The 15,929-nt window shown below is 39.5% G+C and overlaps 1 protein-coding gene across 3 annotated transcripts; it reads left to right on the forward strand.

Moving 5' to 3' along the window:
- Positions 1–743: 743 nt before the first annotated feature.
- Positions 744–10,895, forward strand: LOC120103923. 3 transcript variants are annotated; one of them, XM_039132587.1, is made up of 8 exons: positions 744–770; positions 6,271–6,304; positions 6,465–6,692; positions 6,971–7,060; positions 9,620–9,685; positions 9,775–9,866; positions 10,263–10,310; positions 10,384–10,895. In XM_039132587.1, exons 1-8 carry the CDS (start codon positions 754–756, stop codon positions 10,499–10,501), a joined length of 693 nt encoding a protein of 230 aa, XP_038988515.1. In that variant the 5' UTR covers positions 744–753; the 3' UTR covers positions 10,502–10,895. The 3 variants fall into 3 exon arrangements, with proteins under 3 accessions (XP_038988515.1, XP_038988516.1, XP_008778751.1); XM_039132588.1 differs by having other exon boundaries at positions 755–774; XM_008780529.3 differs by lacking the exon at positions 744–770 and adding an exon at positions 4,457–4,843.
- The last annotated feature ends 5,034 nt before the right edge of the window (positions 10,896–15,929 follow it).

Genomic DNA, 15,929 nt, shown 5'->3' on the forward strand with positions numbered 1-15,929 from the left:
AGATCTCATTCTGCACAAGTCTCAAAAGCATCTCAAAATTTTTTAGTCATCCATCCGTATGGATCACAAAGCAACCTTATGCAATCGAAGGGTGGATTCCTATGAAGAAGGTGAATTTTTTTTTTTTGCGCGAAAGATAGAACCCTGCCCAAATATTTCATCTCCACATCTTCCATAAGTGGGCCATCATTTTATTTATTTATTTATTTGCAAAGATCCGTGTAAGTTTTTTTTTTTTGCCCCAACAGCATACCTCAATCAAGGCTGTTCTCAGAAGTAACTGTCAAAATATCGAAGTGTCGGTGGTGGTGGCCACATAGGCCAGAAACATCCCAACGTGGTTCCACAGACCACACAGTACCAGCTTGCAGATAGATAGTTAGATAGAGAGAGAAGAGAGAGAGCCAGCCATAGCATAGTGATATAGGCGCCCTTTGCCTTGAAGGCCCCTGATGGCCTTCTCGGTCCACTGGTATCACCTCCTCTGCCTCGCCGTCGTCGTTGGAGCAGTCGCCGGCTCCCTATGGGCAATACTAGCCGGCGAACAAGGCGGCGCCGAGACGATGATGCCAAGCATGAGAGCTTGCTGGCAACCGGAGATGGGCCCATGACCAGCTACGTGGGCTCATGCCAGCTATGGATGAGCCGGTGGCGAGGAGTTCACCCTGTGTTCCTGCTCGGGCTTAGGTTCGCCGCTGTCGTCACCATGGCCGCCGTCCTATTCTGGGATATAAGGACTTACGACTTCGCATCATGTTGTACTATACCGAGTATGTATGTAATCCTTTGCGTTCTACCTAGAAGTGGGAGTAGAGTAGATGTGATGCATGCTTAATTGTTTCCTTGTTTAATTTTTGTGCTGTCTTTTGCCCCTTCTTCTCTACCCCTTCCCAGCCTATAAAACGATTGGATATTAACTATTGAAGCATGCATTTGGAGATTAACTAGGTGAATTCTTGGTGATAATGATTTAGAATAAAGTCTGGTAGAATGCTTGAAATAGTTTGTGTTGAGATTTCAAAGCGCATTTTGTGTATTCTGGTTCTCAATAACAAATCTTGTTAAGAGCTTTTATGCATGTTCGTAATCAAAAAAAGCGTCACTAGAAGTTTAAAAAGCGAAGGCTTTTAAATGCCCACTATTTCTTCTGCCTTTGCTTTGTTCTGGATGGTATATAATTTTATTCCTTACTTCCTAGTTAATTGCATTTCCTAGTGGAGAAGATTATGGGTCTGATTGTAAGGCGTACGATGATTAATTGTGGCATGTTTCGACCCACCCACAATAGTCCAATAATTGAAATAGTGAAAGACCTCGGCAATGTCTAGGAAGAGCTAGAGATGAAACGGTAGAGACGTGCGACATAGCTTTTGGTACACAGGTCTTATTTGAGAACAGAGGTGGTCCCGGCAGACCTCGGGTTTAAACTTTATTCATTTTTAATTAGACTTTGAGCCGCATCAATTCAAAATTTGATCTTTTCTATGCCCAAGTCTGGTTCATGATTAGCGCTATTTGAAAATGATCTACTATCTTAATTAATTTTTAATTCAAAATTTATTTTTGTCCCACCTCTTAATATTAGTGCTGGAGATATTATACTCTATACCATGTGCACCAATATGGCTATGCATCATGCCAATCAGCTTATCTATGATTATGTGGTGCACAGCCACATGGTGCATAAGATGTAGGATATAACTTCTCCAAATGTTGCGAACATGGAGTGCATGAGCATGCATGTAGGACTCATTTAGTTCGCAGGAAGAGGAGAGAAAAAGTATGGTCAATGGAAAAATGGAGAAATACCTCATGCTTGATTAGAGTTTTTAAAGAAGAGAGATGAGAAAATAGCTTTTATAGGAATAAGATTTTCATATTTTATGAAAAAAATCCACATAGGACATGAAAAGGTCAATTCTTATGATTGGAAATTGGGATAATTTTTTTTTTTCAAAAGTATGCCAAAGCTTTTCGGACTCGTTTGGTTCATAGGAAGAATTTTACTTACGAAAAATTTTTTCTGAAAAGCTGATTTTTAGAAATATAATGCCTGAAAAAATAGTTTTAGCATGTTTGGTTGACCATGAAAAATTGGTATATTATAGAGTGGCTATGTTTGGTTGAGTATTTACTTTTTTTGGAAAGTTGTGTGAAAGATCTATTATGCCCTTAATGAAGGAAAAAGCCTTATCCACGGATTTGGATGACTTAAGAGTAGTTTTCAAAAAGAAAAAGAATCTCAATTCCCAATCGGTAGAAAAGTAACTTTTCCATTTCTATGAGGATTCATTTCGTTCATGGAAAAAGAAGAAAAAAAAGTATAGTCAACGAAAAATAAAGAAATACCTCTTATTTGGTTGAAGTTTTCAAATGAGAAAGATGGAAAAGTAGTATTCCCATTAGAATAGATTCTTAGATTTCATGGGAAAGAAAAACCATAAGGGACATGGAAAAGCTATATACTCACTGTTTGGAAATTGGATCTTTTTTTTTTAAAGTATCCTTAAGCCATCAAAATCCATAGGTAGAGTATTTCCGTTTATTAAGGATATAATAGGTGATGGGCAGAGCATCGATGTGGCCGGCAACCCGTAGATGGATGCCTTTCTTTGAGGAGTCGGCCGACCACGGTTGATGCTGTGGCAGTAGAGGGACAGCAGTTGTGCGACCCCTAGTACCAGGAGGGGCAGAGTTGGATGAGACCAAGCTACGACAATTGTTTAGGGCGCATCTTGCCGAGAGGGTCCGGCTCTCCCGGCCTCGGATTGTGCGGGACCAGTATCAGGGTTTGGGGCACCTCGTGCAGGACCAGCGTTAGGTTGGGGATCTCTCCTATGTTATCCAGTGGGAGTATGAGGCAGGCCAGACTGCACTTGGATCTGAAGATTCGGTCTTCACCCGAGGGTGGCACTCTTTTATGAAAGGTGGTTTGGGAACGCCTTCCGACGAGAGCAGTACTGAGTAGATGTGGGTTGAGGATCCTCCAAGTACGGGAGGTGTGGTGTTGATGAGATGGTGGACCACGTGCTGTTTCAGTGCGCATGGGCGAGGTTGACTTGGCAGTGGGCAGGGACTCCACGGGAGGCCTGGAGCTAGATGGTGTAATTCCTACAAGTGATTCACTAGTGTTCGGGTAGTCCACAAACACGCCAGGAGGCCGTTAGAGCGACTTGCATAGCGTATTAGATCTAACTAGTAAGAAACGTTCGTACTTTTGGTGAGCGCAGGCTGTCACCGAGGTTTGTGGCGGAGCACGCCCAGGTGCAAGAAGCCGTTAAATCAATCACACTTTCCTTTTTGATGGACCTTTGATAGCTCGGGATACCTGAGGTTCTCTCTCTTCTCAGGCAGCCTCTCAGATGGTGTTCTTCACCTGCGAGCCCCTACTCCCAAGTTTCCTTAAGGTCAACTTCGATGGGGTTGTTTTGAACGGAGGCACGAGGGGAGATGCGGGTTTTGTCATATAAAATCTGTACTCCAGGGTGGTGGCAGCGGGCGGCTGTCAATTATTCGACATTTCAGTCCCCAGAGTGGAGTTGAGGGCTGCCTGGGTGGGCCTTCAACATGCGAGGTGAGTACTACATGCCAGTTCGGTCATCCTGGAGGGCGACTCGACCACAGTGATTAGTTGGATCCAGGGGTCCGAGAGATACAAGTTCGGACCCCCTTTGCTCCGGAATATTTGGATGATAATGAGGGATGGTGGGGCCTTTCAGGGCAAGCATGTATTTAGAGAGGCCAACAAGGCTGCCGATTGGGTGGCTGCTTATGTGGCTAATCATAGAAGGAGTACCCTATGGTTAGGAGAGGGGGAGTTGCCTCGGACACTCCGTAAACTTGTATTTTCTTATTTTATTAGTGTGTTCGTACACGCATTGTATGATTAACCCGTTAAAGCAAAAAAAGACAGAGATATAATATGTATTTCATCCAGTTTTTCTAAGAAAGTAAATGCTCAACCAAATATAAATTACTTTGAAATGTGTGACTTTCATATGATCAACTAAACATGCCAAAACAATTTTTTAAGTACATATTTTCATGAATCATCTTTTTAAGAACAATATTTTAGTAAGAAAAAAATCTTTTCACAAACCAAACGAGTCCTCGTAGATTTTTTTTTCTACGAAATATGAAAATCTTATTTTCATGAGAATGGTACTTTTTTATCTCTCTCTTTTGAAATCTCAAATTAAATGGAAAACTCTTTTTAGTTTTTCTGCTGATCATACTTTTTTCTTCTTTTTTTTCCGCAAACAAAACTGAGTCCTAAGAAACTAGAAAACCAAATATTAAGAGACAGAGTTTTAATTGTGGAATAGTTTAATTTTTTATTAAAAATATGACATTTATTTAATATAATAATAATAAAAAAATAGATGCTCAGCCAGGTATAAGCCACGGACCACTTTTTTTTTATGACTAATGGAGCATGCAAAAATCAATTTCTCGGATGTTATATATCAATTTTTCAGAAAAATATTTGAAAGGAAAAATATTTGAGGGGTTTCTCCGTCGTTCTCTCCGCCGGCGGAGACCTAGGGTTTCCGGCAGCCGGCGATCATGGCGGACGGCGAGGAGGGAGGGCTGGGCTACTGGATTCGATGGCAAGTGCCCGTCTGCTTTCTGATCATCGACTCCGCCGCCGCCGTGGCGATGGCCGTGATCCCTAGAGCGAGGGCAGATCCTCTGACAGCCGTTGATCTATGGATCCCGTGCTGGAAGGGGGCGAATCCCCTCTGGCTCTTAGCTTGTCGAGGACTTGCACTCGTTGTCTTGTCCTGCTTGCTGTACCAGATGGTTCTCTTCGACGGCGCCTTCGCCTTCTACTCTACACTCAGTAAGCCCTATTAGATTCGAGTTCTTCTGGTAGTAATCGAAAGTGCAGGATTTTTTCTCAATTTTCTGCTTATAATAACTTATTTGTGCCAATTAATGCTAAAAATTTGAACTTTTTCCGTAACAGAAACCAATTCCAGTCTTTCTGGTCTGTAAATCCAGTGTGCATAATTTCACCGCAGATTGGTGCTTTTTAATATTGTTATATGTGCAAATAAGAGTTAAAAATTAGAACTTTTTAACAGGTAGTATAGAACTGATCCCAGAAGCTTCCTGAATTGCCCTCCAGTTGTCCTGTTTTGTTGTTTTGGCTTTATATGGATCATATATGGTCTGCACAGAACTGCATCATGGTTGTAGTGACTTAAAAGTCCAAGGATTTTACAAGACTAGGTATGAGTTGGAGGATTCAAGGGAAGGAGAAAAGGAAAAGACCTCAGGTAACATGGACGGATTGTGAAAAGGGATCTAAAAAAGCTTGAAGTAGCGTGATAGATAGATCTAAAGAGGAATACTTGGTGAATGATAATTCTCAAAGCCGAGCCAAATAGTTGGGACAAGGCATGATGGTCATGGTTATGGTAATGCTTGTGCGCTGCTGTTTCAACTCAACTAATTTAAGTCTTTGATGAATTGTCCCAAAGGTTGTTGCCGACAAACTATATTTTACTCTCTTGAAGAGAAAACTTGGACCACTAGCATTTGTAGACCTATATTAGTGAATCAGTAGAATTGTTTGCTGTCCTTGTGGTTCGTGCCTTATTTCTGCAGCTATTTATTTATCACATTTTAAGAGAGGATTTTTGAGCTTTTACCAGTCTATCATGGCTAAGAATGCAGTTTTTTATTTGGAGCTCAGTATATGGAGTATCTTAGAAATTTGACTTCGTCATTTAGGCCCTAGCTTGAAATTGTGCATTACATGATAACAAGGGAAAAGTTTGCAATCCTTTGCCAATGATGTACCTGAAGCTATTGGTTTCATCTTATTCTTTTAGGCTGAGGGTGCTTGCAATCGTGTATCAGTTTGGCATTTAGACCACCAAGCTTATGCTTTTCATCTGCTTCCCTTCCCAGTGGTTGAAGTTGTTGTCATTTTATAGTTTCTCTTCCCTACCATGGGCTTTGATTGATTAATTAATCAGTAGGTGTGCCACTTTACTTCTTCTTGCTTATGTTCTCATGTTTATCTGTTCGATTAACTTTTACTGCTTTATAAAATGTAAAGATGATATGAAAGTTGGGGGTAGTATCCATACTCCATTCCATGCCGATATTTGTAACTACCTAGCTTTAAGTTAGACTCACTTGATAAATCACATTTTTATACATATATTAATTGAATCAGATAAGAAATCGTAGCTATGGTCTTTGTTTAATTTATTGAGAATTGTCTAAACTCTTCTTTTCTGGACGAATGATTTGCAGGTGGACCTTTTCATTAGTCATCATCTATTTTCTGGTATATTTCGATATCTCACTCTTTCGTACTATTATATTAAGATTTCATGCTGAGAGTGCTTTGATAGCAATGATGAGTCTTTTATTGCAGAATGCATGACCACTCACATTCTTTTATCATATACAAGTCGTTTAGCCTAATGATTTCTTTCCTGCAATAGATTGCCACTTCAATATCTGCTCATGGCTGCTGGATTTATTCAAAACGTGTTACTGAAATAGAGGAGGCTGATGAATGTATTAAAAGGGATTGTGAAGAGAATAGGCCTGCGATGAATTCTGGGCCAAATAGAAACAGGAAAACAATCAAATTGCAAAGCTACTATGAGCAAGGAGAGAATGAGCAAAAAGCTGGATTTTGGGGATACATTATGCAAGTCACTTATCAGGTTGGTATCTAATAACTGTGAACTATCATGTTAGATCCACAGTTCACTAATTGTTACCTATGAGTCTTGATGCTTTTACAAACAACCCTCAATTTCAATATTAAATAACAGACTCCATATTTGCAAGTATAGATTAAAGTTCACTAAAAAGATCGAAATATTATGATTTTCTGCAGCTCATGAAAAAATTAACAATTATCCTGTTGTCTGATTGTTTTTTATTGATTTAGTTATTCTAATGGGTTTAATCATTAAAATTGATCCATTTACTTGAACAGACTAGTGCAGGTGCTGTTGTGTTGACGGATGTCATCTTTTGGGTTCTCCTGGTACCATTTTTGTCAGCAGAGAATTTCAGTCTGGACCTGGTGCGTACCCAGTACTTGAATCATCTTTGTAATAAAAAGCTAAATGCTTGATCACTCTGCTTCTAAGCCTAACTAATCATGAAAGCTGGTGAGTTGTTTGCTTTTTTATTTTGATATACTTAAGTTGGTGCTTTTAGTAAATGTTTTAATTGATATATAGAGGCAGGCATGTTATGAGATATTTGTTAACCTTAATAATAGTTTTTCATGAAAGGTACATTTATCTTTCTTGTACTACTGGTGGTAAATAATGAAAAAAATATACCCATGCTCTTCCGAGTTTTGGGAGGTAAGACAACATCATAATCCAAAGTTTACATGTCAACTGGTTAAGGATAGCACTTCAAGTCATTATCTGATGCGAGGGTGGCCTGGTGAAACATCACAAGCAGATCTCTTCGAGCTTCTTGACTTCATGGAATACATCTGCACGAGCAAAGCTTTTTCTTCATTCTACATGTAAATCTGATATTGTTGAATACGTATTTTACCATGTGTATACAAATAAAGCAAATAAAAAAGAAGCAGTGTTGAAGGGCAATAGTAGATAATAAAGTTAGACAGACCAATTAACATTAAACAATAGAAAGAGCTAGTTCATTGCAGCTTCTTGGGAATAATTAGTCTTTATATCAAAACATCACAAGCTAGTTGGTCTTTTATTCATTCGACTTCTTCTATAATGTGAGACTTCTAGTCAGCCGGTTTTACTTTTGCTTTTATTTCTTCGCAATACGTTGTTATATCCAGTGGTACTGCATGATAGTCTTAATATAAGTGTAATATACCAAAGTATTGAATGTAGCATGGGGATCATGTTTAAGACATTATGACAAAATAGCCAGCAAGCATTATGTTAGCTCCTTTGGGATGATATCATCAATCATTCTTCACCACTGCTTAGCATTAACAGCTACATCCGCAATTGGTGTCAACATTTCTCATTCCTACATCTAACCAGGGTTTGTGTTATTTTTATTTTTTTCCTTAATTCTTAAACCCTTGATACATATCCAAGTCTCTATTCTGACTAATCTCTCCTTAGATCTTAATGCACTTGCCTATATCATTTCAGTTGGTTCTCCACCAGTTTATTATCTATGGTGCTGCTCAAACTCTACTTTTGCCTGCTCATTTTTTTGTCGCTGTTCGTTTTTCTTTTTGTCATGCATCAACCTGTGTTTTTGTCTGCTGTGCTCATTTTGTGTGTTGGACTATGTGGATTCTCTTTAGTGGTCAACATGTTGATCCATGTGCATCTCAGGTTTACCTGTCTTGGTATATTTTCATTTATGTCACAAGAGCATGCTTTGGTCATATAACACTAGAACTAACTCTCTACATGCTCCTGTTCTATCAAGGTGCCCTTGTTTTTATCCCTTCCTCTGTCAACAGATTGAACACAACTATATTGTTATGCACGTGAATGTTGATTTTGATTGAGGCCGCTTTAATTTATGTTGCTCTTGGAAGTACGTTCCATTTTACTATTTTATGTCATATTGAATTTTAGGTTCTTATCTTTTAAAAGTTTGTCTATAATTTTGAATCTAGATTAACCTAGTCAGGGGCAATGCGAGGGTGGTGGAGAGAGGAAAGCCAGATAGACTGCGACATGCATGGGATGAGAGGAGGGGATAGCTGCGTGCTATGTTCTTAATTGTTCATGGGTTCTTGTGTGAAGGGGGTAGGGCACCGGGGATCAAATAGTCTCATGCATAGGGATCAAATTATGGTTGATCAAGGGTTTTCACAACCTTTTTGAGACTCGAGCACTGTCCCCTGCCTTCTCATTACCTGCCCTCTCATTAGTCTTTTTTTTTTTTGGTACAACGGCGGCTCACACGCGACGGGTGTGAATGCGGCCAACAAAATCCTCTCATTAGTCTTTCATGATTCCACTTTTGTTGGCAAAATAATTCCTCCATTTATGCTGAATAAACAAACTCTAACTTGAGTGCCATTTTCGACTATTAGACCCATAATCATGGAGTTAAATACTGGTAGAATGGGATGGTATTGTCAGTATTGTACTTTTCGACATGAAACATAATATTACAGGTGTCTGGATGCTAAAAAAACACAAAATGGGAGACGTGGTCCTGGAGAAGGTGGTGGGATGTAGGATACAGGCTGAAATGATGGCGGGGCATCACCAGAGGAGGAGTTGGTGGGGCTTCCAAAAATAATGGTGCAGGGTCTCCTTTTTGTGGGTTGACTGGGGGAAGGTGACGGTCATGTGGGGGAGAGAGTGCGATGTAAATGGGAGAGAGAGAGAAGGTGCACGACAGCTTTGTAGCGAGCTAACAAGAAACCGTAAAACTAGTCCTGAACTCTTGATGATGGTCATAGTGTTGTAAAGGCTAAACACCTGGACAAGAAAATAAAAAGGTGAAGGCAATGAATAATTGGTATACAATTTGAATTGGACTACTTTGTCATATATGAGAATCCTCTGTTATTTTCCTTCATGGCTCTGCAAGAAACTATAAAATGTTCAAGAATCCTTATCTTGCCATGTTTGTTCTTTTGCTCATCTTGTTGAGCTTTGTTTGGCAGGTCATGGGTTGCATGCACTCTTTGAATCTTGTTTTTCTTGTGCTTGACACCGCCCTCAATAGCCTGGTCAGTATTTTGCTAATGGAAAGTCGATCACTTACTATAGTATTTTCTGTTTGACACTATACAAGTGAATCTTAAAATATCTTTTTCAGCCTTTTCCTTGGTTCTGTATGGCGTATTTCGTTCTCTGGAGTTGTATATATGTAATTTTCCAGTGGGTTTTGCACGCTTGTGGTTTTTCATGGTAAGTACTTTTCTTTTCCACTGAAGGATGCAGCTATTCCTTCGTGATATCGACATATGCATAACTATAACACACATGAATTTGGCAATCTTAATCACATTTTTACAACGTATGGGATGATACAACATTTTGAGCCTTATCTCCTGGACAAATTATTTTCTTATGCAATAGCATGGATAGAATATTTTCCTCAAAAACTTATGCATCAAATGCAGTTAGTTGAATGTAGTTCTTATTCTACATTTTAGTAATGCAATTTATCTCTTTACGGTTCAGCATCTTAAAGTTCGAACATGCTACACATGCTTCATATTAGTTTTTGATTAATTGAGAGTTAGGTTTTGCATATCCTCCAATTTGGAGGTAATATGATGTTAATAATTGGCACCTCATCAGGTGGCCATACCCTTTTCTTGAGCTCTCAACTCGCTGGGCACCACTGTGGTAAGCATCATCTTTTTCAGTTCTCCTCCTCTTTTTCATTCTACGCGATTCAGATGGCTAACTTATCTTGCAGGTACTTAAGCTTGGCATTGGTTCACGTTCCTTGTTATGGCCTATATAGTCTAATTGTAAAAGTGAAGATAACATTTTTCCCTAGATTTTTCTCCCATGCATACATGAGGTCATATTAGTATTGAAGATCGTGTTTTCCATGCAAAATTAGATTCATTGGAGGGCAATAAACAATATTTTTTTGCATAGACATGATGAGAAGAATTCTAAGTGCAGTTTCCTTCCACCAGTTTCCCATATCTTGTCAAGAATTGTAAATTTGTAATGAGCTTTGGATGTTGTTATACATTATTGACTACGAGAGGCAGACCGAAAGGATCACATAGAATGATGTGTACAGCCTGTTCATCGGAGACTCAGATCCCTTCTATCGTACAGTGGAGTTGTGATAATCATGATGCTTTGAATTCTAGGGTTGCATTCAAATGTAATGAAAGTTTTTGAAACTAGTCAATTGTTGGATCAAACATCAATTGTTTTGCTTATACTCACTTAATGAATTGCTTTTAGTCATATACTTATTGTCTTATCTCTATAGGATTTCAATTTTCTTCGATTCTTTTCATTCTTTACTATTAAAAGCTTCTCAATCTGAATTTATGCTTTAATTCATCATTCATTCAATGTATCAGAGCTAGATTCAGTCAATACATTAGAGCTACAATCATCCAATGTATCAGGGCATAACAATTTTTAATTTTTAACAATGCATGACCCCAAACGTTTTTTATTCATCCCCACATACTTAATTCTTCTCTTAATTCTTCCTTTTTCATTGCATAATTCTTTCTTCTTCTTCCCCTTTTTGTCATCAGCAAAAAGAAGAATGACAGAAATGTACTGCACAAGAAGACAAAAATTGAATTGCTCAAAAGGAAATTTCATTGCATTGCAGATGTATTACATTGAGTATGCAAAAATACATCAAAATTTAGGTCAATTCAGTACATAATCACAATCACTTCGAAGATGAATCCGAGGAGGTCTCATAATGGTGAGTGGAGCGGCGTCCTCCAGTGGGTGGTCTAGATGAAGATGCATGACCACTAAGCTGACGCTCCAAGGCAAGTGTGATATGCTCCAAAGAAGCAATAATGGAGAAAAACTTGTTCTTCTGAAGTTCGTGAAGTTCGTAAAGATCACTCATGGAATTTATGATCTAGTCAGTTGATCTTTCTATTCTACCTCTGAGCAGTGCAGCCTTCTTGGAAAACTCCAAGATATCTATCTGGCTATCTAACTCAGTAAGCCTTCGCTTGAATGCTTTGAAGCTCCTCCACCAAGGCTCTCTCCTGAGCAATCTGTCTCTCCTGTAGCTGAGAGATTTGCTCAGATAATCTTGTGAATTAAACTTGGTTTCTTGAAGCCACTTCATCTGCAACTCTGCTCACTAAGGTCCTTATCAGATCTTCATTCAATTGGAAGGAAGCAGAAGCAGAAGTAGTGGATGGTGGTGGAGCACAGGTAGATGAAGATGGGATTTGTGTGGAATCAGAGGGAATATTAGTGGGAGCAGAAGGAATCTTTGAGGAGGTAGGGGGAATATCAAGATGTGGAGCAAAAGGAGAAGCAGCAGGGTCTATGGGTCTCCTAATCCAGGCCCCTCTATTCGATGAAAACCCATTCTATGAAGGGTTCTCTCGTCTACGAAATCCGTAAAACGGAGTAAGCGAGAGGGCTCCCCCTTAGAAATAGATATCCTAAAGTCCCTAAAAATTAAGGTGAAGACCATCCCGTAAGGGAGACTGGTCCTAGCTTTGTTGGGGCTTCACAAATATGAAGAAAGATGAGTTGAGAGAGGTTTAGAGGAAGCTCCTTAATGATGTAATACATAACAGCAAGATCTTTCTCAGAGATGAAGTCGAAACGACCAGTTTTGGGGAAAATGACTCTATCAATGATGCTTAGAAGAAGCCGCATCTCAACGTTTAACTAATTAGCGGACACCTCCTCTAGAGGACTCTCAGGTTCTATCTAGAATGGTCCTAAGAGCCTCAGCCCTATCAGAATGTGATAAAGGAGAGGCACCTACATTAGGAAGGTTCAAGAGTCTAGAGAGTAGAGATTCGGTGATGACTACCTTGACATTTGCTACCCACCTGGTAATGCCACCGCCACCCCTACTAGCGGTGCTGAAGAACTCTCTCACTAGACCAGGATAAGTGGGAAGGTTTAGTGAACAAAGGAACTCTAGACCTTGTGCCTTAAGATGATGTCTTAGGGTGAATCCTTTCCGTGAGAGGAAGTCGAAATCGACTTTTCTCCCGGTCGTGATTACCCTCCCGGCGCACGAACGCGAGGGATCTGGTCTTAGGGAGGAAGGAGCCGCGACTCGGAATGAGCCGGCTCGTTCCTTACCTTGGACCGTTTCTCTGCGTTGCCCACCACAAGGGGGTGCTTCCCGCGGGATGCGGACGCTCTCTTGGGAGCCATCATGAAAGAATCTAAGGAAAAGGAAGAGAAATCCTAAGGGAATGAACTCTAGGGACGACTCTTGGGGGACGAGATGAAAGAGGAAAAAATAAGACGAAGACGTCTCTGCTAGGTTAAAAAAGTCGTCCGCCCATCCTCGAGACGACTCGCGCAAAAGCTCGAGTCGAGCACGAGTCGACTCGCAGTTTTACCTCGAGTCGGCTCGCAGTTTTACCTCGAGTCGGCTTGAGCCCTATCCAGCCCAAAGATATTCAGAAAATTTCGGACCAAAACAGATCAAAAAGGTATTCAATTGATTTTTAATAAATGATATGACAATCATAAGCTTAGATTAGATTGAAATTTAAGATTGAAGGATCAAAATCAATAGGAGTAATGAATAAGTCATTGAAATGGATCAATCACTCCTAATCCTCTTCTAAGAGTACAAAATCTATCTTTACTTAAGGGTTTAGTGAGGATATCAGCTAATTGATCTTCAGTACACACAAACTCAAGCAATACATCACCATTCAAAACATGATTACTATGAAATGGTGTCTTATCTCGATGTGCTTAGTTCTTGAGTGTTGAATTAGATTTTTAGTTAAGTTTTGACACTAGTATTATCACAATTTATGAAATTTTGTTTTGTTTAATGCCATAGTCCTCAAGTTGCTGCTTAATCTACAAAATTTAGGCCCAACTTCCAGCTGCAATATATTTGGCTTTCGCCGTAGACAATGCAACCGAATTTTGTTTCTTGCTAAACCATGAGATTAAGTTTTCTTCTAAGAATTGGCATGTGCCACTGGTGCTTTTTCTATCTAATTTACAACCAGCAAAGCCATCATTAGTGTACCCTATTAAAGCTATGTTTGAATCTTTTGAATACCATAATCTTATATTCATTATTCCAATAAAGTACTTAAAGATTCTTTTAACTGCAAGCAAGTGTGATTCTTTTGGATTTGATTGGTATAGCACACATGTAAATACTAAACATGATATCAGGTCTACTAGTTATAAGATATAAAAGTGAGCCAATCATGCCTCTATACAACTTTTGATTTATGCTTTTACCTGATTCATCTTTGTCTAATTTGCATAAGGAGCTCATGGGTGTGCCAATTTCTTTATTCGTCTTTATCTCAAACTTGTTCAGCATCTCCTTGATGTACTTTGCTTGATTGATGAAGATTTTCCTTTGATTGTTTGATTTGAAGCCCAAGAAAGTTTTCAGCTCACCCATTATGCTCATCTCAAATTCTCCCTGCATGAGTTCAGTAAACTCTTTGCAAAGACAATTGTTAGTAGCACCGAAAATGATATCATCACATAAATCTGTACTATTAACATATTTTTATTTTTCTTTTTCAGAAATAGAGTTGTATCTACATGGCCTCTAGTGAAATTATTATCCAAAAGAAACTTGCTTAATCTTTCATACCAAGTCCTAGGGGCTTGCTTTAAACCATATAAAGCTTTGTTAAGTTTGTAAACATGATTTGGATAATTATGATTTTCAAAATCAGGTGGTTGTTCAACATAAACTTCTTCAGTTATATAACCATTAAAAAATGCACTTTTAACATCCATTTGAAATAGTTTGAAAGAAACTCAGTGGCATACGCCACACCCCCTGTACCTACACCTATTGAAAGTCTAGTGATCTGACCACCCTTCCAGGGCCCCAGGAATGGGTATACTTAGAAACAGAAGTCAATCTTGATTTCCGGTTAGTAGGATGGAGCACTCTTCCGAAACGCTGGCTATCCGCCACCCCATTGGCATTACAGCCCCCTCCAGGGCCCATGCCGGATCTCATAATCCTAGAGAAGTTAAGCCGAGACCTTTTCTTCCTTTGCTACCGGGCATTCACTGCCGGTCACTCCTAAATCTACCTGGAGCCTAGTATGGACTGCTAAATCGATTCCTCTTGGCTTGGCTAGGACGAAATACAATTGATTCCTCCATTTAAGTGGTTCTCACTTCTCCTTGTTCCTGTTCCTAACTCCTCCCCGGGTAGTTCCCAATGTTTGGCACTTTCCATACTTCGTGGGTGCAACATCAACATAGGTTTATTTCAATAATTTGGTTCTTTCTATCCCAAATCACGTATCTTTCTCATAATACTGAAGTCTAAAAAAAGAAGAAAAAAGAAGAAAATCGCACCATCTCTGTAATAGGTAAATAAAGGAAAAGATAAAGGAGTTGCAGCAGCGGGCTTTGGGGGAACTCATGGCATTCATAACCCTCTTTTGACTTTGTATGTTAGGGTATTCCCTTAGCTGGGTTTCGCTAATGAACTAGTTGCCTGAGTGATGGCTTTCCAGAGGAGATTGCTTTCAAGACCAGATGCGCAGATGATAGTTTCAAGGATAATGGACCATATGAGTTCGAGACTGAGGAGCTGCTGACCGAGAGGAGAGTTTCCCGGGAAGATACTCTGAACCATGGATGGTTCTTCTTCGTGCCAAAGTTCCCTATGATTAATTCCATTGTATGGAATAAAAGGTAAGGGGCATTACCTGGGTTTGCCCTAGGGCTTTGTTTACAAAAAAAAAAACTTTGTTTGTCTTTTTATCTTTAAACCTTTGATGCCGGATCGGTGCTCAAGTTGTGTCTATGTCTTAACCCATCGATGAAATTTTTTTATGTCGGACCAAACCTCAAAGTTGATGGCTTGACTACTACCCTAATGGCAAAGTCAATGGTCTGATTGATCGACCATTTTGATTGCTATGAGGAAACCTGCACACTTTCCAATTCAGTCACGTTTTCATGTTCCAATTGAATACTTTCCATTTATGATCAAAGAGGAAGATTATTCTTTTTAGAATGAAGGCCTTCGATTGGATATAACACATAGGTTTCGCTGACTTAATGAGATATAACCGATACTGGATGCTTACTGAAAGAGGGGAATTGCACGTAAGAGAAGGGAGAATCTTCATGGACTGGCTTCCACCAATCGAAGTTTTGCGCATTTCAGATGGTGGTAAAGTGATGCCACATAAGGAGCTCTTCCTCGTGAAATTCAAAAAATAAGAAAAAGGCTTGGCAGCGAAATTTTCCAAGGAGCAACTTTCTTATCATGAAGACTATGATGAAAGGGAAGCCAATTGAAGCAAA

This window comes from Phoenix dactylifera, chromosome 12 (genome assembly GCF_009389715.1).
Source record: "Phoenix dactylifera cultivar Barhee BC4 chromosome 12, palm_55x_up_171113_PBpolish2nd_filt_p, whole genome shotgun sequence".
Lineage (NCBI taxonomy): Eukaryota > Viridiplantae > Streptophyta > Magnoliopsida > Arecales > Arecaceae > Phoenix > Phoenix dactylifera.